This window comes from Protopterus annectens, chromosome 1.part0 (assembly GCF_019279795.1).
Source record: "Protopterus annectens isolate FY-2018-M chromosome 1.part0, PAN1.0, whole genome shotgun sequence".
NCBI classification, from domain to species: Eukaryota; Metazoa; Chordata; order Ceratodontiformes; family Protopteridae; genus Protopterus; species Protopterus annectens.
In genome coordinates, this window is record NC_056725.1 from 1,296,981,192 (window position 1) to 1,297,006,289 (window position 25,098).

A 25,098-nucleotide genomic window follows, 5' to 3' on the forward strand; every position below is an offset into this window, starting at 1 on the left:
CACATCCCTTCCTGGGAGCTGTGCATAGGTTTCACCATCATCCAACAACTTCCGTATCTGCAACAGGTAGAAGTCCTTGTCCATGACTACAATCTCCCCACTTCTGCAAGCAGGTCTAATTTCCAATGAATACATCCCTTTCGACTCAGATAGTGCTCTATGTTCATCTGCATGCATATTGTAATAGTTTAAGTTGCGCACTAACTCAAAACGCATGTTTAATCTGACGCTCACAAACAGAAACAAAAGTCTCAACCACTGGATGTACCTTAGGGATAAACGTGCTAGATTTTCTGAAAATATTATACATAGTATTCTGTTCAGGAAACATTGTTCTTAAAGATTTTTGCCAGGAATGTATCATTAAGTCCATCAATAAATCAACCATATCCAACCTCTTCACCAGAATAAAAGAAAGCCCCTTATTTAGTAAAGAGATTTGTGCTGGTGTCAGTGTAAAAGAAATATTAAAAACTAACCCATTCACTGTCTGCTGCATGTCCTCGATCCAGTCCGTTAATTCTCCATACTCTGCTGCCGTATAATTCTGTCTTTCCTCACCTTGCTTCTTGACCTGTCTTTGTTCTTTATCAGCAGGGGTTGCTCTAATAAAAAGGGGCCTGGAATAGAAGTAGGTGGATTAGTGATCTCAGCAACTTGTAAAGAGTTCGCAGCTATCTGCAAACTCTTCTTTACAGGCTCAGAAGGGAGCATAGCTGAACGTGGAGGCATGGCATGTGTTTCCATAGCAATAGTTGTTATGAATTAGCCCCTGATAAAGTATAATTATCAGCAGTCACCACCCGTTCCCTAGATCAGGTAAAAACATATGTTGCGTTGTAATTTTCTTCATTTTAGAGACCTGTAGTCTCTTTTCAAAGGCTACAAAGTTCTCATATACATGATCTAGTTTATTCCCGATCATCTCAACAGGAAACTCAAATATAATACCATTTGTAAATGTTTAATGTCTGCCAGCAATTCACTCTCTTGGAGTAAGAAGAAATTTATTAATAATCGCACATAAAACTAAAACCAGCCTACTAATGGCTGGTTGTGTTACAGAGGGCTGGTACCCTGAATGTGACCCCAGTTTTAATTTGCAAGCTAGGCATGAGAAGAGTCATCTGGAAAGGTTAAGAGTGTACAGCCAGTCTTGACTCTCCTATGGAGAGAGGCTGCATGCATATCACTTGCATACATCTTACTGCCAGACTGATACCTGTGGTTCAAACCACAGGTGTTCATACTATACAAGATGAAGGGAGATGCAGGAGTCAGTCTGTAAGGAAGTGTCATTGTTTAGATAGAATGCTGAGTGTGCAGAACCATAGCCTAGCCTTTCAGACACTGTCAAATTCCTTCTTGCCAGTAGGAAGAATGTTAATGAAAGATATTTCCTGAATCCCTTGCAGAATAATGGACCACGATTCCTGACATTTGGCTCCATGTATTTTGTCTTCAGGTGCAGGGAAAAGGGGAAAAGAAAAGACCAGTAGGCTACAGACACTCAATATTCTTGGGCCAAAAGATGTACAGAAACATTTTACTTTATCAGTGAAGAAATTCTGAACATGTAAAAAGAACACAGGAATCATTTTACAGATGTTCCTAGAACTATAATGAATAAAGTGAAGTCTGTGCGAGTATTCAACAAAAACAAGTAATGTCCGTGGTATCACAAACGTGTCAAACAACCCACTAAACAAGTATAATGGGTTCAAAAACAAAACAGTGTAAGAAACTTATCTGTTTGGAAGACTTTCAAATTATATATATATATATATATATATATATATATATATATATATATATATATATATAAATCATTGTATATTAATAAGATCAGATAAGGTAGTAGAAGTAGTGAATTTATACTTATCCTATGTCAAAAAAATAATAAAAAATATAATTTGAAATATTGTACAGAATTACTAAGTATTAAAAGTAATCCAAGCAGTGTAGACAGTCTGTTTCCAGTCGCAACTCCTTTATTAAGCACACAAGCAAGCAATTCAAGTAAAACAAAAATAACAAATAATAGTTTAATCACAACCTTTCTAACTATATATACACTTTTTATCAGGTATGGGAGTGGTTTATTGTGCTGTAAAACACAGTGTATTGATAAACATATTACTAAATTCAGATCCCTTCCCCCAGCAGTGTGACATTTGAGCTGGCCCTGCCCTGCTGAGTAGCTCTCAGAATAATATAACCCTTATGTACTTTAAATAAAATTAATAATGGTGTGGTACCTCTTATTCGTCAGATTATTAAGTCTGATTTTATCCAAGACAATATACTACATGGTTGGAAATATATAAACTTTAGACCATTTGGCAATCTAAAAATATATATAAATATATACATATACATTTTGCAAGCAAAAATTCCATTGTGCAAACCATATTCTATTTCCATAACCTATCATTAACAAAGAACGCTTTCATCCTTCTAGACTTCTTCAGGTTAGATAACAAGAACCCTACAAAAAATTATCTACAACACATATTATTGTATAATTAACTAGTATTGTTATTAAACATCATTTCAAATACAGTTGGAAAAAGAATAAGAAAAAAGATTAAAAAAAAGTGTGATGATAGAAACAACGTATACACCTCTATTAAAAACTAGTTACCATGGTACTTAAAACCAACTGGAAGAATAAAATAAAAAAATAAAACTAGTCATGTAAACAATGTGGCAATTTTCTAAGTTCCAGTATACTTTTAAGTAAACAGTAATAGTTATAAGTCCAGGCTTCCTGAAAGATTTCAGCTTTAGTTGCCACATGAGTTCACGTTTTTCCAGCATATTTAGGATGTCTCCTTCAAGATCACCCATGTCTATGTGATCCAGTATCTGGAACTTAAAACCTGTATGTCTTTGAAGCAGTGCAAGGTGTTTGGCTTGTGTATTAATTTTCCATCCAGAGCAGATTTCTGCCAGATGACATGAAATCCTATGCTTAAGTTTATTTACAGTCTTGCACACATAAAACCCATCACATTTGTTGCACTGTGCCCTGTAAATTACTTTTGTAGTGTTACAGTTACCTCCTGCACTGGTCTTAATGATTTTCTTTAAAATAAGGGCAATAAAAACTGGGTCTATATTAAATCAGAAAATGCTTAAAATAGCAAATGCTGATTAATTAACCCTTTAAAAGCGGGAAGAAAAATCATTGGGCTGTTTTCTGGACTTTGCCACTTCCTCCACTGTGGTGCGATCTTGGAGTTGGTATATTTAAGTACGGGTGTGTGGGGCACAGCCCCCTCACATCATGGGGTGTGAAGACCCCCACTTTATTTAGTTTTTTGAAGTTTTTTGTTTTTTTGTGGAACAGCGATTTTTTTTTTCACCGTTCTGTATAAATATACAAAATGTACAATTAGCTTCACATCTAATGTTCCTGGCCTTCCTGTAAACAAAGGATGGGGCTTCATTTAAAATGCTAATCAGATAAGGGTTTGCTGTGACAACAAAAACAGAAATTTATTAAAACATAGATGCTGCCTCAATTGATTTTTATTACTTTTGTGTAAAGAAAGGGATGGTATACACATGACTTCATAGATTTTGCCAGTGTCATTCTCTTACTGAGATGTGTGCTTAAACTTTTTACATATTGCAAAAAATGGGGTATGGAAAACTTACTTAGAAGGTAATGATGGGCAATAACCTAGCAGTAAAAAATTACGTGGGGTAGAATGAACAGCGTTCAGAAAATGCATTCTGTGACTAATACACTAAGTCTCTTTTTCAGTTTTGAATGTACTTACAGAAGCAACATACTCTTGCTTACTTGAAAGCTTAATAATTTTTAGCATTTCTGAGGTCATAAAATGGGAAGCAATGTAACAAAAGGAAAAGGAAACAACATGAACATTCCTAGACACTAGCTGGTCCAGTCTAACCCTTGCTTGCAAAAGATGATGCTACATCGTGTTTTTGAAACCCTTATTTCTAACACACATCTTTAATATAAAATTATGAAGATGCACAAAAACATTAGGCTTATTCTTTCAGGTGACAGCTTATTGGAAACTTACCTTCGTTGTTATCTGTGAACCCAAGAACTACATTGAGTGGCAAGTGGGGACGATCAGCACAGTCTTCCGATTTCTTAATAACAAGCTCTTTCACGACACCAAATCCATTCACCACCACAACATGTTCCCAAAAAATCTGAAGGCTATACAAATTTCCAAATGTTTTACTTAACTGCAAAACAAAACAAAAAAAAAAAAAAGAAAAAAATTGAAAAAATAAACAAACATACAAATTAAGAGTACCCTACAAAACTCTTGTACTATCAGACTTAATGGGCTTTTCTGATAAAGTATAACACATGTGTAAATAAAAATGGTGGTGTTATGATACACACACACACACACACACACACACACACACACACACACACACACACACACACACTCACTCACCCTAATTCTCTACAATGAATATACTCTGTTAAGAATCTTGCCCAGTATTGCTGTTTGCATAAACCTGGGAGAGTCCATCCTTTTGGTTCAAAGGCTACATATCATGAACAGCAAAGTTGTTTTTTTTTTGGGGGGGGGGTACATTACCATAACCATCAACTTGTTAGTGCAGATGAAAAACTCAAAGATAAGTGTAGGATGAACAAAGTACAGTTGTGTACACTTACATAAATGTAGATGTTTGAGTGTATTCACTGTTGCAGTCATCGCAATAGGGTTATCTGCCTGCAGGTAGCCCTCAGCCGGCCTGAATACCAGAGTCTTCAGATTTCTGCATTGAATGCTGTCATCTCTTCCATGACGTCAGGTCGTCAGAGGAATAAAACATGCAGCCGATGCCATTACATCAGTTTTTCTTGCCCCAGATGTTCAGTGCCCCCACAATAGGAAGCAATTATATGGTAAGGTATACCCCCAGCAAAAAACAAATACACATACTATAATACATGCCAAACAAGAAGGAAAGGTAGAGCCAAGAGAAGCCAGTGGACTGGAGGGAGAGTAACCAGGACTGCAACAGTGAACACACTTGAACATCTACATTTATGGTAAGTGTACACAACTGTACTATGTTCTTCATGTTTCATTGTTGCAGTCATCACATTTGAGTTGATTCCCAAAGCTAAGGAAGGGTGGAGGTAGTTAAAGAGCATTAGGGCCAGCAGTCAGGCCCTGTAAGACTGCTGTGGCAAATCCAGCTCTGGATTTAGAAAAGATAGGCAGGTGGTAATGCTTGGTGAAAGTATGTACAGAGCTACAGGTAGCAGCTTCCAGAATGTCCCTGGTAGGGACTCCTCCGAGAAATGCCATAGAGGTAGATGCATCCCTGGTGGAAAGAGATCTTATCCCCTGTGGGGTAGGTTTTCCATTTTGTTTGTAGCAGAAAAGAATGCAATGGGCTATCCATTTGGAAATGGTTTGCTTTGAAATGACTTTCCCCTCTGCCCCTGCAGCAAAGTTAACTAGCAGCTGGCCAGATTTTCTGAGAAGCTTAGTCCTGTCCAAATAGAGTTTAAGCTGTCTGTGTACGTCCAGAGAATGCAGTATCTTTTCCCCTTTATTTTGAGGATTTGTGAAAAAGTAGGCAAATGAATGGACTGGTTTAGGGCCAAACTAGACACCACCTTAGGCATAAAGGATGGATTAGTCCTGAGGGAAACACTGTCCGCATGGAAGATAATGAAGGGTTCCACTGCCATGAGAGCCTGCAGTTCAGGCACTCTTCTTGCTGAAGTGATGGCTAGAAGTAAGGCTGTTTTCCAAGAAAGGAATTTCAACTCTGCTGCAGCAACCGGTTCAAAGGGGGTAACAGTGAGTTTTTTCCAATACAAAGTTAAGGTCCCAGGCTGGAGTGGGAGCTCTCCTGGGGGGGGTCTTAAATTTTTGGCACCTCTAAGGAATTGTTTTAGCAGGGGATGGGAGATCTAATGTGCTGAAATGGCAGAGGCATGAATCTTAATTGAAGAGAAAGATAGGCCCTTGCGGACCATTTCTGTTAAATAGTCTAGAATATGAGGTAAGCTGGGCACCGTTGTGCCCATCCCCTGAGCCTGGCTACAGGAACAGTATCTTTTCCATTTTTCTGAATAGGATTTTCTAGTACTAGGCCTCCTTGCCTCAAGAATGACATCCGGCACCTGCTTACTGAGTGTTGCTAGAGGTGAACTCAGGGGATTAGCCATATTGCAAGGTTCAGGGTTTGAAGCTGAGGGTGCAGAATCTGGCCCGCCTGCTGGAACAGCAGAGAAGGGGTCTGAGGCAGGTGCCATGGTTGTAGCACAGTCAGACTGCACAAAAGGGGGTACCAGTGCTGGCGTGGCCAGTCTGGTGCAATCAGTATTGCCCTTGGCTTGTCCTGCTTGATCTTTAATAGAACCTTCGAGAGGAGAGGTAGAGGGGGAAAGGCATAAACTGAGAGGCTTTCCAAGGTAAAGGACAGGGCATCCACTTTCCAAGCTTGACTATGGGGAGTTCTGGTGCAGACTTTGTTCAAGTGGTAGTTCTGAGGGGAGGCAAACATGTCTACCTCTGGAGTCCCCCCATTTGTTCCTCAAGAGTTGGAATATTTTGGGTTCCAGTTTCCATTTGTGTGGGTCCATGAGATTTCTGCTTAAGTCATCTGCCAGTGAATTTAGTTTGCCTGGCAGGAATTGAGCTTGTAGGTGCACTTGGTAGCTCAAGGCTGTGTTCCACAGAGCCATGGCTAGTCTGCAGAGAGGGTAGGAGTGGGTTCCCCCCTGCCTGTTTATGTACCACATAACTGTGGTGTTGTCTGTCTTTACCAATAGTTGTCCTGGAAGACCTTAGTCTTTGAAGGCTGTCAGGGCATTCTGTGCAGCTAACATTTCTTTTTGATTGATATGCAGGTGCATCTGATTTGGGTTCCATTTACCCTGAATGCACTGCCCTGCCATGTGAGCCCCCAATGCATAGTCTGATGCGTCTGTTGTTAGGGTATGGGTGGCAGGGGGTAGAGTGAAAGAGAGTCCCTTGTTGAGGTAGCAGGCCTCTGCCCATCAAAGGAACTCTGCCCTTAAACAAGGAATGATAGGAATCGTTGTTTCCATGTCCTGAGAATGTTGACACCATAGACTTTTTAGATACCATTGAAGTTTCCTCATATGCAGTCTTGCATATGGAATTAGCAGAATGCAAGAGGCCAAGAACCCCAGAGCTTGCAATATTTTCCTTGCAGATAGCTGTATTTTTTTGTGGACAATAGTTTGAAGTAGGTTGTCAAATAAACTTGTTTCTCTGGAATGAGGAATGCCATCTGGGAAGTTGAGTTCAAGCTTGCTCCCAGGAATACAATCTGTTGGTAGGGTACTAGGTGTGATTTCTTCTCAATGATGGTGTGCTCCAGTGAGGTTAGAAGTTTCTTTACAAATGCCAGGTGTTGTAATAGCAAGTCCTGACTTTCTGCCTGAATCAGGCAATCGTCCAAGTATGGGTAAATCTGAATATCTTTGTGCTTGCCAAATGCAATGGCTGGAGCTAGAAACTTTGTGAACACCCTGGGTGCAGTAGATAAGCCAAAGAGAAGTGCAGAGAACTGATAGTGCATGGAGCCAGCCCTGAAACGTAGGTATTGTCTGCAGGATTCCCTTACTGGGATGTGCAGGTAAGCTTCCTTTAAGTCTAGGGTTGATAGCCAGGCATTCTTGGTTAACATAGGAAGAAGCTGTTGAAGAGTTAGCATTTTGAATTTTGGAACCACCAGAAAGGTGTTGAAAATAGACAGGTCCAGGATAGGATGCCAGGAGTTTTCTTTTGTGGGTACCAGGGACAGTCTTGAATAAAAACCTTGTCCACTTTGTTCTGCTGGAACAGGCTGAATAGCCCTGATGCTGAGGAGAGAGTGTACTTGTTTTTGGGCCTCCTCCCGCTGATTTGGGAGCAGGTCTGGCCAACCACTTAGGGGTGGTAGAGTGTGGAAGTGGAATCTGTATCCTAGGGAAACTATTTTTAAAACCCATTTGTCCTGGATAATGAGTTCCAAGTTTTTTACATGCAGGGCGAGCTTTCCTCCTAAGGGAGCAAGTAGTTGAGCAGTGCTTGGAAGGGTTAAGGTTAAGTCATTGTGCCATTTTTCCGTAGGGTAGTGGCTTACTACTACCTGCTTTGAAAGTGGGAGCCCCCCACTGCTTAAATCTGTGCATAGCATGAGACTGAAGTCTTGGTGGTCTGCTGTTCCTGAGTTTGGACTGAGAAGGCCTGGAAGGGACTGGAAAAGACCATTTTTTTGAAGGCCAGTGCCTACTGAATCTGGGAGGCTGTACTTGTAAGAAATCTTTAACAGTTTGCATAGATTTAACTTTTTCCGCCATCCTTTTGAGGACTTTTTCTGCTTTGTTGCCAAAAAGGTGGTCTTGGTTTAAGGGTGCATCCAGTAATTTAGCTTTAACATGATCTGGCAAGTTTTGTTCTTTAAGCCAAGCATGCCTTCTAAGTACAGACCCAGTGACAGCAGCACTGCAAGATGCTTCTAAAGCATCAAAATCACATTGCAAAGTATGTTTACCAACTTGTTCAGCAGAATGCATTAAATCTTGTAACTCTTTGTGTTCAGCACAGTTAGGAATCAACATCATTCTCTGTTTAAGTAGTCCCATAATATGCTGCTGATACTTTTAACATATGAAACTGGCAATTTAAAGCCCTAATGATCAAAGTAGCAGAAGTGTATACCTTCTTACCTAAGGCTCTAGAATCCTTATCAGAAGGGATAGGATTTTTGGCAGTTGCCAACTCCTCCCAATCTAGTGTCATTAGCTCATTCTACCTAATACAGAGAGAACATTCAATAAGGCCTTCTGTTTCTCATTTTTCCCTTTCAAAAAAAAAAAAAAAAACATTTTTTTTGCCTGAATCTCCTTGTGTTCTGACTGTGCTTCTCAAACATTTTGGAAATATAGAGTATATTTTAGAGCATTTATTATAACTGTAATTGCCTTAATATTGCTACAACTCAAGTGCTCTAGGTTGCACTGCATCTTAAGTGTTGTGTGTTTTAGCTGCTTTTCTGTATATATAGACTTCTCTGTATATGTAGACTAGCTACTTACTCCGCTGTGTTACTGCCTCTTAAATCATTTTTCAGTTGTGCACTTGCCTTGCTTCATTTAAAAAAATTAAATTGCTAATTTTGTAGAGTTTTAATTGCATTTACTGTTTAGGACTACACACTCGTGTGTTGGCCTCATCTGTGTTTATTTACTGTATTATTTCATTGTTTAGCCTGTTTCAACAAAAAAAAAAAAAAAAAAAAAACATCGTTTGCTCATTTTCCACCTTTTCTAGCCAGTCCATATCATAGGCTTTGCTTGTCTCAGGACTTTATTTTCTGTGCTCAGAGCTATCCAGACCTTGCTGTGGTAGAGGGAAGTCCTACTGCCTACCAGTGGGACTGGTGAGCATTGTACTGCCTATCTAACACTAGATGAGTGGTTTCCAGCTCTGAAATTGTAATTTTATTAGACTTTTTGGGCTGATTTCTATCCCTTTCAACTTTCTGGCTTAAAAACGTGCGTGTTTGCACATTTTTCACATCGTGCAGCACTGCGAGGCTACAATTAAACTATTCCAGGTGCCAGAAAGTCTGCTCTTCAAATTTTCCCTTAAAACTAGCTGGTTTCTCAGTTCTTGTTGTTGTTGTTGTTGTGTCTTTCGGCTCAGTAGTAGCACTAAAATCTGAACCCCTGTGACTAGCACTTGCTCTAGAACCTGCTGGAAAGCACTAGGAAGCCTGAAACTGATACAAGCACTCAGCTCTCCTTGTCAATAAGGAGAAATTAATCATAGGCACTAAACAGCCTATAATTGCAAAGTACCTTGCAAAGGTAAGAGAAAACAGCTCTTAACCTTTACAAAAAAGCACCTAAACAGGCATGTCCAAGGGTCAGCTTCTGGTGATTTCTCCTGTCCACCTGGTGAATCTGAGCATACTGGGGCAATGTGGAACCTGCCTCATGTACACAGACAATCCTCTCCTACCACCCAACACTACAACCTGCGAGAGATGCACTAACATAGCCAAACTGGAAGCAAAGCTCTCTCCTGCCAAGATTGTGCTAGACAGTCAAGAGGAGAAGGTTAACACCTGCATTACACATCAAGCAACTCATAGCTCTTCAAAACCCACACCATCAACACCCATACATAGCAACACTAAAGCCACATATGTGGAGGCCCTTAACATTAACCTGCCCAAGCAACAAGGACCTCCAAAGCCGAAACACAAACAAACACCATTCACAACCAAAGTGACACATAGCTCACAACGCCAGTGTGCCACCCAACAACAGCCCCTAAGGCAAGACTATGTACCCAGCACTTTAGTCATAGGTGATTCTATAATCAGGCACTCTGATGTTCCACTCAACAGGCTGAACAAGGAGAAAATTACAGTCAGCTGCCTGTCGGGTGCCAGGATCCGCCACATAATGCATGCACTCAAGTCACTCCACAACAAGTACAAATATGACTCTGTCATTGTCCATGCTGGAGTGAATGACTTGAGACGTACCTCCCTGGACTACATGAAAAGAGACATGGAAGAGCTCTTGGATCATGTGACCCAGGCAGGTATGACCCTAGCCCTGAGTAGCATCCTGCCTTTGCCCAGAATGATACCACAGTATAAGGACAAAATGATTGACTTCAACAATTGGCTAAGCTTCTGGTGTTATTCAAAGGGGATCCAGTATTTGTCTGCCTGGGAAGACATGATCGACAAACCACTATGCTTTGCCAGAGATGGTCTGCACCTGTCACCCCTGGGATTCAGGTTACTGGCTAAAGCTCTTGCCACCCCTATAGTGCCTATTTTAGGCAAGGTTCAAAGGATAAAACCACCACCGTAACAGATACAAGCATGCAAAATCTGAAGGTAATGCTACTCAATGCTAGAAGTCTAAACCTCAAAATGCACTCTCTCGAGGCACTCCTAAAAATGGAGAACATCGATATCTGTGCAGTAACTGAGACCTGGTTCAAGGCTCCAGACAGCACACCTGCAATACCAGGCTACAATTCTTACCACACTTTTCGGCCACAAAACCAGGACCAAAACACTAAAGGTGGAGGAGTGTCCATATTCATTAAGGATATTCACACCTCCAGGCTAGTTGCCTAACACAATGTGTCTGAAATTCTCCAAGTGCAACTAACACTAGATAACACTGCAATCCAAATTGTAGCTTGCTACAGATCCCCCACCATGCCCCAAGATTCTCTCTACACCTTTCTAAACATACTAGAAAATATTAAGATACAACCAGACACCCTAATACTGGGTGATTTCAACTACCCTGCCATTAATTGGGAAAACTACTCGGGTACCAACTCCTTTTCCCAACGGTTCTTGGAATTCATAAATTCCAATGCCCTGGATCAACTAATCCATTGTCCCACCAGGGGCTCCAATATCCTAGACCTGGTCATTACCAACATGGGAGATAGATGCTCCACACCAGTGGTCACCCCCTCATTGGTCAGGTCTGACCATAAGCAAATCACCCTTGACATCCACATCCCCCCGCCCCCAGTAAGGAAACCTCCTTAAAAAACTTCTCCAAAGCCAACTTCATGCTACTGAAGTCAGAAGTGACAGACTTCACAACACCCACGCAGACGGGATCTGGAATTTCGACTGCAGAATCCTACATTAAGGCACTGTATGAGCACATCCACTCGTGCATGAATCATGCCATCCCAAATAGAAACAAGATGCTCTTCTCCAAAAATAGGAAGCCAATCTGGTGGTCCCCTGCTATAAACAAACTATACAACAGAAGGAAGAAACTGTTGCAAAAAAGAGGAAAATCCCAGGATGCAAAAAACTCCCTCACCAGCCTCAGTAAGAAGTTGAGATCCCTCGTAAAATCCTCAAAAGCTAGTTACGAAAATAAAATTGCCATAGATTTCAAAGACAACCACAAGCCATTCTATAGTTATGTCAAGAATCTAAATGGTAATGCTCAGATCTGCTCTGAGCTACAACAGAATGGCATTAAATATACTGATCCCAAGGATAGTGCCCTAAAGGGCCCATCTCAATACCAAAAGATTACCAAATTCCGATAATCACGGCCACACAGGTAGAAACAGCAATTTCCAAAGCTAAGAATACAGCATCCATGGGACCAGATGACATCCCAGGCTATGTACTACATGAACTACAAAATTAACTGGCACCTCACCTAAGTGTCATGTTTAATCATAGCCTCACCTCAGTCTTCGTGCCCACTGAGTGGCACACAGCTACAGTTATCTTGCTCCACAAGGGAGGATCTGCCTTGGATTCTGGGAACTACCGTCCCATCGATCTGACAAGCCTGATCTGCAAGGGCATGGAATGCATTATCATGGAACTTATAAACAAAGACATTGGCAACCTTCAAACACTGGACCCCACCCAGTTTGGGTTTGTGAAGGGCCAATCTTGTCGACTGAATCTGATTGACTTCTTCGAATCCATCTCCAGAGCTGTGGATGAGGGTAAGGTGGTCCACACAGCCTATCTGGACCTCACCAAGGCCTTCAACACCATCCCCCACTCTGGAATCATAGATAAACTTACTAAGCTGGGCATAAATCCCTACGTCACTCAATGGGTTGCCAACTGGCTTACTGACAGAACCCAGACTGTAAAAGTAGCCAACTCCAAATCCAGCTCCAGAGAAGTGACAAGTGGAGTACCTCAGGGTTCGGTCCTGGGACCACTCTTGTTTGGCATCTACTTCTCTGAAGTACAGGCCAACACTAAGGGACTCTGGCTAACAATGTTTGCAGATGACTGCAAACTAGGAGCGATTATTGAATCCCCAAATGATGTGGATATTCTACAAAAGGGCCTTACAGAAACAGATGCCTGGTGCCAGAGCCATGGGCTCAAGCTTAATGCCAAGAAATGTAAAGTTATCCCCTTTGGAAAAAAACATGTACCCATGAATTACCACATAGGTGGCAGGAAACTAAACATCAAAAGTGTGATGAGAGACTTAGGGACTTAGGTGGACAGTGGTCTCACTTTCGATAACCACATGGCCACAACAGTTAGAAAATCCTTCTGTGTGACACACCTCATCACTAAGGGCTTTTCATCCAGAAAAAAGGAGGTCATTGTGCCACTGTACTCATCCCTCATTAGACCCATTATAGAGTATAATGCCCCGTTTGGTATGTACATCACAAGACATCTGCAACAGCTGGAAAGGCCACAGAAATACCTCCTCACTAAAAGAATCACAGGCCTAAAGCAGATGCCATATACTGACCATCTAAAAAACTCCAGCTATGCTCTGTGGCATATCGTCTACTCAGAGGCGATCTCTGCTTAACATACAAGGTCATTTCAAACCCTGAGCTGTTGGACATGCTCCACTTAAAGAAATCCCAATTCCTCAGAGCCACACGCTCCAGGGATCTAAACCTTATCATCACAATGAACAAAACATGCTGGAGGGATAGGTTCCTGACCCAGAGACTCCCCATACTCTGGAACAGACTGCCCATATATGTCAAGCAGAGCGCCTCATTGGCCCTCTTCAAAAGGAACCTTGATGATTGAATGGAAGATAGGAAATTCACCCCGGGGATCATGTCAGTCACCCTACTAGACAGGGGCCCAGAGAAGTAAATATTGTGGGAAGAAATATCCCTGGAATTATTATGGCTAGGCTTGCATAGGCCTTAGGACCGATAGCCTAGTACCAACCTATGAACCTAAGTAGTAGCCTTAATGCCTTTAGGTCCTTGGGAAATGATCTCTGGATCCGCAGCAGGATTCTTGAAGAGGAACTTCTGACAGTTAGGTACTCTGTAGTAACTGTCAGGTTTCCTGGGAGCTGGAGGCAAAGTGGCTGGGGTAAGGCTAGATTGTACGAAAACATCATCTACAATAGCCTGAACAGGAGGGATAGCTAGAGGCCTGTGTTGAGGCAGGAGTAAAAATTCCCTAAGTCTCTATTTGGACTCAGAATAGTTCTGGCTTTCCCAGCGGAAATGCCCCCTAAGGGTATGCAAGGTTTCACCAAAAGAAAAATCTTCTGGAGGGGAAGCAGAAGGAATGGAATCCTCTGCATCAGAATCCTCATAAGTCGATAAGGGCAAATCCTGGTAATCAGAAGGAACAGAGATATCAAATTCCTGATCAGAAGTATCAGAAAAAAAATCAGTTCTAGGTCTCTTAGAAGGAGAAGGCTGGCTTTCCCTAATTAAGGTAATAAGGTCTTCAGCCATTCTAAGCATTTTTTTTAGGCATATTGGCCTGAGTATGCAGTTTGGTCATCAATTTTCTAGGAGTAGTTTCATAGTTTCATAGTATAGTACTAGGTTATCTGCCCTGGGGCATTTGTAAGCCTAGCCATAGTGATGTGGCTTTTGCCACCCCATGAAATGGTACAAAAATGTACAGAATAAATCTAGAATACTGTGCCTCTGTCTAGTAGTGACACAGTGAAGGTCCCTTTATATAATAGAATTAGTTTACTGTGCCCCTGTCTAGTAGTGACACAGATGTGACCCCTGGGGTAAACTTACGATCTCCCATCCACTCATACAGCTCTACACTTCTCCTGAAATGCCCAGATTGCAGACCTCTCAACCAACTGGGGACTAATTTCAACTGAATCATGGACAAGTAAAGAAAAAATCAGGGACAATCAGGGACACTTTTAAAATATTACTGCTATTATAGTGCGAGCTTTAGTCCTGAGGAATTTGGTATTTCTATCTTGAAACAAAGTTGTCGGATTAATATGAAAGTCCATAGGCCTGAATACACCATCAGAAGCCGGTGCCTGCACAGTGGCTCTGGACCCATCCAAGGTAGAGACATCTGCAGGTTCCATAGTCGAAGAAGCATCTCACGGCATATGGGACTCTAAATGGGTCTCAGTAGAGGCCTGTGAATCTGTAGTAGTGGGTATCAGGAGCTGCAAAACCGCCTCACTGAGTACTAGTGGACTGACGACTAGCTTAACGGAAGCGTTGTCAGCAGTTTTGGACCTATGCAGTCTGTCTCTGTCTTTATTGTTACGTTTTTTGGAAGATCAGTAGTCGGGTGGCTTAACAAAGCAATTTCGGAGTACGGAGATCAAGAATGAAAGTATTTAGCTACAAAAATAGCCCGACGAAGAATAGTTCGGGCATTGAACAAGGCACAAAACCGATAGCGAGGGATGTCGTGGTCTGGGCCTAAACAGGTGACGCAGTAAGAATGAAGATCTATATGAGGTATTTGCTTTCCACAGGCAAGACAATTGTTAACTTTTTCTGTCATCAGTTAGAGCAAGAAAAATGGATCCCCAACGGGGTACTTATCTTTTTGAAGACTTCGGGTCTGAAACTCGAAAAGGAAAATTTCAGGAGTTGGCCGACCCGCACTTACGAACTGCTTCTGCTTCGGGTACCGCACGGCAAGAAAGACTGATGTAATGGCATAGGCTGCATGTTTTATACCCCTGATGACCTGACGTCATGGAAGAGGAGACAGCATCCGATGCAGAAATCCGAAGACTCTGGTATTCAGGCCGGCTGAGGGCTACCTGCAGGCAGATAACCCAAATGTGATGACTGCAACAGTGAAGCACGAAAAACATCTAAAGTATGTGCAGATTCAGGTCTGGCCTTAGCATAAATGATGTGCTATGCAAAGAGTTGCCCACTGACCCCTCCATTTCACATTCCCCAGTGCTGTCACTCACTGGCGCTGCCTCTCTCATGTCATTTACCTTACTTTTTTCCCTTAATTTTTTTGCATACTTTCTCTTGTTCGTCAGTTTTTACCTCAATCATTTCAACACAGACTAACTAACCAAGGCTGCACTGTAATAAATGTGGAGAAAATAACTGAACCATGCCAGGGTGGCACCTAGATGCTAGTTTTTTTATAGATGCTCTGAGATGAATTTTAGAGATTTTTTTTCCAACCTTTTGATCAGTGATGGTCTGAACAAAAATGACTAAAGTAAATAAGTGAAGTAGTGATGGTCTACAACAAAATTAAAGGACAACAACAGGATTCTGTTATTAAATGCTCAACTTCTCTGTCATTTTTTCCTCCCTATTTACTCTCCTAGCTATGAATAAACAACAATACAGCATTTAAAATATTATAAATCGACTGTTTCTCTCCACTAGAACAATACTTTACAGCACTGTGGTGGTTTGACTTTCAAAAACCTTTCATCCCACCATTGAAAAACTTGCTGCAGTCTTCAATTCACTGATGTCATCAAGACCAATGAATACAGGTAGTTTTTTGGCTAATTTCCTCCCCAAGCTGACATCACCATGACTGTCCTAAAAATCCACCTATGCTGTGACGTCACAGCTCCCTAGTCCCTCCCCTACAGAAATTAAAGGCTAGAACAAGGTAACAGTACATGAGTAAAGTCTCCTGCTGTGAGCTGTCAGTCACTGCAGGTAACAGCTCAAATTACCCTTAGCACTTTGACAGCTAGTGAAGTTAGGTGTGAAGGGGGATGGGAAATGCATCAAAATAGTACAATTCAGGCTTCACAAAAGACAGCAATTTAGCCATTCTAAAAAGCAGCAGCAGTAAAAAGCAATCTGAAAGTCTCTTCTGTGGCATTTGCACCGTTTGTGGTTTAAGTAGTCACTGAATGGCATGAAATGTTACTTAAAACTAAATGACTGAAAGACAGTAGTGTATGCATGTAAAATCAATGCAGTGACAGGAGCTTTAGGAAGAAAGAGGCCTGCGTGATGTAATTTTTTACAGACAAGCACTGCATTGTAGAATACCTAGAGGCAAACTAAACAATCAGTACAACTTCAAGATGGTAGACATTGTGTGGTCCGACTCAGAAATTATGTATAAAAATATTTAAAAACCTGTAAATGGTACCAGAGTGGTGTTAAACTATAGGAAACACCAAACCTTGATGAAATAAACATGTTTTTGAGTCTGTGGGTGTGGTTCTTCTTTAAGTATTGCATGAAAAAAAAAAGAAATTATATACTCACCATAATGCTTCATCTGTGTTGTCCATCTTCATTCCTCCTCAGATGATGTGTTTGGATCCGATCCAACTTTGCCGTTGCTAAAACTCGTGGCAACCTAGTACTCTCGACCTTCTCCCTTAACCACAATGCACCAACTCCAGTTACTTCAGATCTTGTTTGCTGCCTTAGTAAAAGGTAAAGACAGAAATTATAATGGAGAAGGCTGTGGCAGGAACTATACACATAAATAGTTAGGACACACTTGTCGTGTAAATTTTCACTTTTCCAGAAGTTTTAAGGAAGGGGGTTGGTGGGAGGGGAGTTGAGGAAGAAAGAAAGAAATTGGACAACACAGATGGAAGGTTATGGTGAGTACACAACTTCTTTAGTTGATGTTGTCAGTTTTCATTCTGTCCTCAACTGACAGGACAGAGTCCTCAGCGACCTCATTTTCCAGGGCAGACTGATGGAAGGATATTCCTGAGCACCACAGAATCAAAAGATGCCCTTCCTCTGGTGGCTATATCTTATTTGTAATAAGTAAAAAAGGTATGGGGAGTAGCCCAAGTAGCTGCTGCACAAATATCATCCATGGATACTCTGGACTGAAAAACTGGGAAGATGCCATGTATCTGGTGGAACGGGTTCAAACAGGTTTTGTCAGAGCAATACCCAATTTGTTATACACAAAAGGAAATGCAATTTGTTATCTATCTAGATAGACTAACTTTAACAACTGGTTTACTGAATGTTGGTTACGCATATGATACAGATACAAATTTCTACTTTTTTTTTGTCCTATGCAAGTAGAAACGCTGTCTGTGAACATCCAATAAATGTAATACATATTCTCCATTGTTAGACAATTTGGGAGAGAATACTGGCAAATTAATAGACTGATTTACATTAGATTCTGAGACCACCTTTGGAAAAATGATGGGTTGGTATGTAAGGTAACTCTGTCTTTATGGAAAATCAAGTATGGAGGTTTTGAGTACAATGCTTAGATCTCAGAAATTCTTCTGGCTGAGGTAATGGTCACTAAGAAAACTGTCTTTTATGAAAGATATCCAAGTTTGCATGCAGTTGTGGGTTCAAAGGGAGATTGTGTAAGAGACTGCAGCACAAAGTTTAAGCCCCAAGCGGGAGAAGGATCTTTAAAGGGTGGCCTTCAGAGTAGAGTGACAACTTATGGAACGCTATAGAAAAACCATTTACTCTAATATGAAAATGGGAAATCGCTGCTAATTGCACTTTAACAGTAGAAGAACTAGCTCCTTCTTCAAAAAGATGCACTAGAAATTCCAAAATATTATGAATGGGGGCTGAGAAAGTTCCAATATTACAGTTTGGGCCCAAAAAAAACAATCCCTTTCATTTGCTGGCATATAGTTTTCTGGTGGAAGGACTATGGGAGGGCAAAAGAAAATGAAGGACAGAAGAAGAGAGCATAGGTTGTCTGGTTATTAATGGAGCTGGAAGAACCAGTCAGCCAGCCTGAGATTTACTATGTCTGGATGTATCATGCTTGTTGTGTGAGACAGGAGGTTTGGAGCTGGACCCAGAAACCAAGGTGGTTGAATCAAGCCAAAGAAAGGGAAACCAATTTTTTTGAAGCCAGTAAGGGATAATGACCTTGCTCTTCAACCTTGCAGCTTTCTCAAGAAATTTGGGTATTAATGGAGTGGGAGGATATGTGTAAAGGAAACCAGAAAGCCAATCATGAAGTAGAGTGGGATTATCCCTGTGGGGGAATTAGGGAAAAACAGCTGCTGAATTTGTTGTTTAGGAGGGATGTGAATAGATCATAGAAAGGCTGGCCCCATTGTCTGAAGATTGTTTCTGCAGTCTTTTTCTTGAGGGACCATTCATGAGGTAGAATAATGCACCTGCTCAATTTCTCTGCTATCACATTGGACTTCCCTGGAATGTGCATTGCTAAAAGAAAGGGGCTAGAAGAGATCATCCACTACCACACCTTGAGAGCGTCTCGACACAATGGGTAGGACTTGGTTCCTCCCCATTTGTTGATGTACCAGATGGCTGACATGTTGTCCAACTGTACTGCAACTGTCCCCAAAGGGAGAACATACTGAAATACCTGAAACACTAACAGCACTACTCTCATCTCCAGAACATTTATATGCAAATTGGCCTCTTTGCAGGACTAGGTGCCTTGGACCATCTTCCCCAGATAATACCCATTCCCCAGCGGGGAAGTGTCCATGGTCACTATGGCTTGGGGCTGAGGGGGAATGAACTGACGACCTTGTAGAACCTGGTCTGAATGAATCCACCATTTTAGCTCTCTTTTACAGAAGTGAAAGATTCTTATCTTGTAAGACATTAGTTAATAAAGAATTGACCACTGAGTAGCTAACAACAATTGTAGAATTCTCATGTAAAACCTGGTGAATGGTGTTAAGGTTGTTGTTGCTGCCATCGATCCCAGAGCCTGAAGGACCGATCAGACTGAAATTGAGGTGCTGCATATTACCTTTTTGACTTGAAATGTTATGGTCTGAACTCTCAGTAATGGAAGAGAGGCAATGGGTGTCTTTGTATTGAGAATAGCTCCTATAAACTCTAAAGTCTGAGTCAGTTCCAGGTGAGATGTGATGTACTTTATAGTTTAATCCCCAGATGACAGCAAGTCTGGAGGACTTGGTCTCTTACATCTTTGAGCTGATGCCTTTTTGGAGTGGTAATCGGTCAGTCGTCTAGATATGGAAACACTCAAAATTCTTGCAGCCTGAGGTGAGCTGCTACTATGCCATACACTTGGGAAACACCCTGACGGCTGTGGTGAGTCCAAAGGGCAGTACTCTGAATTGATAATGATTGGCTTCCAGCCAGAAGTGTTAAGTACCTTCGAGACCATCTGTTCATCTTTATGTGATAGTATGCATCCTAAAGGTCTATAAAGCACATCCAGTGGTCCCTGCTTAGAAATGGTAGAATGGACTGAGCAGTGACCATCTAAAACTTGGTTCTTCAAACTGTTCTGTTTAGTTTGGAGAGATCCAGTATTGGTCTCCAGTCCTGTCTTATTTGGCAATAAAAAGAACCTTGATCAAGTTGTAGATTCCATCTGGTCTGGCAGGACCTCTTGGATGAATTTTTCTTCTAGCAGATTTTGTATTTGAATTGCTGTTTGTTCTCTCTGACTGGGTGGAACATCAGGGACTTTTCTTGAGAATGGAGGTGGAAAGGAAAAGGGTATAGCATATCCTCTGGAAATAATCCTTTGTACCAAAGTATCTTTTGTTACATTTAACCAGGCTCTCTGGTGCAGGGAAAATCATCCCCCAACTGCCTCCAGAGGTGGCCTATCTGGCCTCCTTTCAGGAGCGCTGGTAGGGTTTATCAAAGAATGATTCTCTAGAACCCTGACTCTGTGAGCCACCTTTGTTGCATGGGCAGTGACATCCATTAGAATTTTCTTCTCTGCCTCTGGGGGGACCTCCTCCATGCGTGTCCTGGATAGGACCCTTAGACTTTTTGAACCACATTTTCTGATCACTTCACTGATTCCTGGAAAAAGTTCTTTGAGTGGATGAAAAACACACACCCCATGGTAGACAGGGTCTTTCCATCCTTCTCACACCTGGATAGAGTGTCCTTTACATTGGGGCCAAATAAGGATGTTCCATCAAAGAGGGCATTGAGGAAAGAGGACTTGAAGGGCTCTGCAAACTCACAAAGGTGCATCCAGGCATATCTCCTTATGGAAATACCTTAACCCGCTGCCCTTGAGGTTCCCTCTGCTATGTTTTAGATCAACTTCATGGATGTGTTGGATATGGACAGAAAGGCAATCATCTGGGAAGTTACACAGGCCTGAACTTGCTCAGAAACAGCACCCAAGAGGGTATTTGACAACTTCTTAATCAAATCCCTCTGTAATTTTGTAAAATGTGCCAAGTGTTTGACAGACCTCAGCACAAAAGTGGAGGAGGTGTGTATACGCTTCACAAATCTGTCCATCGCCAGTGACTCCCTGTTGGTGGGTTTGACAGTGGAACTTTCCTAGGCTTGTTCCTTCTTGGTGGCCACTGTAATGACCATAGTGTCAAGAGGGACCCCTTTACTCCAAAACTGCTTGTCTGGGGTGGTGCCATTACCCTGTTTGGTCTCTGAGGAATGGGTTCCATGGTGTCTATATCCTTCCACACCTGCAGTCAGATCAAATCGATGAGCTCATCAATAGGTGGAGTCACCCAGGAGGTAGAGGGACCAGTACTGAAGGCCTCCAGGAGAAGAGATTCCTCAGACATAGGGTTGTTGGGTGCCCAACCACCTCTCTGTTTAAGGATTTCCAAATGAGACATCTTCAGGAGGTGACCATGGGGACCCTTCACCCTCATCAAAATCTGTGTCTTCAATGATGGACTCCTCTGGGAAGTCTAAATGCATCCTCTTGTAGGTCTTCTTCTTAGAGACCTCTTCAATGGGATGTTCTAGAGAGGTATCAGAAGAAGAAATCAAAATTCCCTAGCCTAGGTCTTGGTACTGACTGTCCACACTGAAAGACCTGCTGAGACTCTGAATGCTGAGACATTAGGCTTAGTGATCTAGAATCTGAGGAGGGTAGATCAATCTGTTATGTCGTAGAAGATAAAACTCTCTTCCCAACCTCAAAGGCAGAGTGCCCACTAGAAGGGGAAGGCCCTGGAGCCAAGAAGGCAAGCTTCCGGATATCAGACCCCCCCCCCTCGCTCTGAGGACAACAACCTTGAGGTGGAAGCCAGAGTTGAGCTATCCAATGCTCCGAGGCAAAGGGATGGCTCCAAAAATTTTGGAGTCGACCACAATGTCTCAGAGCCAACATGGACGCCTCGGCTCCAAGAGCTCTCCAGATCCAACAATGTCGGAGAGCTCAGAGTGAGCTTTGGATGTGATTGTATTGTCAGAGATCCTTATATCAGAGGTAGACTGATCCAGATGGTTAGGATGCAAGGACTCTGAAACTACTGAGGGACTCAGAGGAGGAAGCTGCAATGGGGGTGTAGTAGTGGAACAGACCCCCTCGCCCAGAGGGGTAGAAGCCGAAGTGACACCCACCTGTCCCTGCACCAAGAGAATTTTTATTGTCACTCTTTTCATGTCTTCTTCAGTAGGACTTCTGTAAGAATGCATCAACAGGACTGAAAGGGATATTGGTCTTTCCAAAAAAGGGTACGGTACCAGAGAGGGTACTGGATCCACAGAGGACGAATACCTCGTCCTAGGTAAAGAGGCAGGTTTAGCTGGAATGGCTAAATTCAGATCAGAGGATGACTGCATCTGATCCGATGAAGTTAGGTCAGTTATTTTTTGTTTCTTCAGACCCAAGGGTGTCAGATTCGATAATTTAAATTTTTAGGGATCCAAGGTTGAAGCTGGGTTCGTCTTTTTCCTTTTTCAAGACAACTCTAAAACTGGTGAAGACGAAAGAGCCTTCAGAGATGCTGCTGTGAATTTTTCTTTTGATTTGGCAAACCTGCTTCTAGAAATGGCCTCTCCAAAAGAAAAAGGAAGTAATCCTTTTAATATCAATTTATTTTTACATTCTACAAGGGCCCTAGTATTACAAGCATGGCAAACAGAGCAGTCTTCTTGCAGATGCGCAGGCCCTAAGCAATAAATGCATAAACTATGCATATCTGAAAAAGGAATTTTATGGCCACATTTAGAACACTTCTTAAATCCAGCAGCCCCTTTCTCAGACGTGATAGTTACTTTAAACACAACCACCAATGACAGGCCAAAAAAAGTAACACCCAATCTAAGTCTACAATAGAAGAAAAATATATATATTTTTTGGTTTGTTTGTTTTCTTAGAAAAGGGGAAAGTGAAGAAATACCAACAATGATACCACAATAATACAGTAATGTAGAAAAGATGAGTTACTCATGATAGGAACAAGGATTACCAGACAGGTGAGAAAGTGGACAAGATAAAAGCGATATTAAACTATAGTATCAAGAAAGTACATTTGTGTACACTTACCATGAATGTAGATGTTCGAGTGTATTCACTGTTGCAGTCATTATATTTGGGTTATCTGCTTGCAGGTAGCCCTCAGCCAGCCTGATTATCAAAGTCTTGGGTCCTGCATCGATTGCGGTCTCTTCTTTCATGACGTCAGGTAGTCAGGGGTATAAAGCATGCAGCCGACACCATTACAACAGTTTTTCTTGCCCCAGATGTTAGGTGTCCCCATAATGGGAAGCAATTATATACAAGGTTACACCTCCAGCAAAAAACAAATACACCAGAAAGCATAAATACAGTAAACAAGAAGAGAGGTGTAGCCAATAGAAGTCAGGGGGTTGGATGGAGGGTAACTAGGACTGCAACAGTGAATACACTCGAACATCTGCATTTATGGTAAGTGTACACAACTGTACTATGTTCTTCATGTTTCACTGTTGCAGTCATTACACTTGGGTAGATTCCCAAAGCTAAGGAAGGGAGGAGGCAATTGGAGAGCATTAGGACCAGCTATTAGGCCCTGCAAGACTGCAATGGCAAAACCAGCTCTGGATTTAGAAAAAAATAGGCAAGTGGTAATGCTTGGTGAAAGTATGAACAGAACTCCAGGTAGCAGCTTCTAGGATGTCCCTGGTAGGAACACCTCTGAGAAAGGCTGTTGAAGTAGATGTAGCCCTGGTGGAATGTGATCTTATCCCCTGTGGGGTAAGTTTTCCATGGTGCTTATAGCAGAAATGAATGCAATGGCCTATCCACTTAGAAATGATTTGCTTTGAAATGGCCTTCCCCTCTGCCCCTGTAGCAAAGGCAACTAGCAGCTGTTCAGTTTTCCTGAGAGGCTTAGTCTGTCCAAATAAAATCGAAGTTGTCTGTGCACGTCCAAAGAGTGCATTATTCATTCTCCTTTGTTCTGTGGATTAGAAAGGAAGGTTGGCAAATGAATGGACTGATTAAGGACCACACTGGATGCCACCTTGGGCATAAAGGAAGGATTGGTCCTGAGGGAACACCCTGTCTGTGTGGAAGATGATGAAGGGCTCCACTGCCATGAGGGCCTGTAATTCAGACACTCTTCTTGCTGAAGTGATGGCTAGAAGGAAGGCTATTTTCCAAGAAAGGAATTTCAACTCTGCAGTTGCAGCTGGCTCAAAAGGAGGTAGAGTGAGCTTTTCCAATACAAAGTTAAGGTCCCAAGCTGGAGTAGGGGCCCCTCTGAGGAAATGCTTCCCGTATTATAATGTGCTGAAATGGCAGAGGCATGAATTTTAATAGAAGAGAAGGAAAGGCCTCATCTCTGTTAAGTATTGAAGAATATGCAGTAAGCTGGGCACTGTTGTGCCCATCCCCTGAGTATGGCTCCAGTAACAATATCTCTTCCACTTTTCAGCATAGGATTTTCTAGTACTAGGCCTCTTTGCCTCCAGAATGACATCCAGCACTTTGTTACTGAGGGAAGGTAATGGAGAGCTCAGGTAATTAGCCAGGCTGCAAGGTTCAGGGTTTGAAGCTGGGGGTGCAGAATCTGGCCCTCCTGCTGGGACAGCAGGGAAGGGGTCTAAAGCAGGTGCCATGGTTCCAGCAGTGACACACTGTGCAAGAGGGGGTACCAGTGTTGGCATGGCCAGTCTGGTGCAATGAGTACTGTCCTTGGTTTGTCCTGTTTGATCTTTAGCAGCACTTTCGAGAGGAGAGGCAGAGGGGGAAAGGCATAAACTGAGAGGTTTATCCAGGTGAAGGACAGGGCATCCCACTTTCCAAGCCTGTCTGCGGGGAGTCCTTGTGCAGAATTTGTCCAATTGGTAGTTTTGAGAGAAGGCAAACAGGTCTATCTCTGGGCTCCCCCATTTGTTTCTCAACATGTTGAATATTTTTGGTTCCAGTTTTCACTCATGTGGGTCCATGAGATTTCTGCTTAGGTCGTCTGCCAGTGAATTTAGCTTGCCTGGCAGGAATGAGCTTGTAGGTGCACTTGGTAGCTCAAGACTGTGTTCCACAGAGCCATGGCTAGTCTGCAGACAGGGTATGAGTGGGTTCCTCCCTGCTTGTTTATGTACCACATAACAGTGGTGTTGTCTGTCTTTACCAATAATTGTCCTGGAAAAATGTGGTCCTTGAAGGTTGTCAGAGAATTTTGTACAA

At 42.1% G+C, this 25,098-nt stretch overlaps 1 protein-coding gene across 2 annotated transcripts in view; it reads right to left on the bottom strand.

Annotated features, from left to right (window-relative positions):
* The window catches only part of LOC122797711 (cytochrome P450 2D15-like), a 955,177-nt gene that overhangs the window by 686,712 nt on the left and 243,367 nt on the right, over window positions 1–25,098 (bottom strand). For both annotated transcript variants that reach the window (XM_044066247.1, XM_044066252.1), the window contains one exon: window positions 4,059–4,230. In XM_044066247.1, coding sequence (XP_043922182.1) covers window positions 4,059–4,230 — 172 coding nt within the window. The remainder of the gene's footprint in view (window positions 1–4,058; window positions 4,231–25,098) is intronic.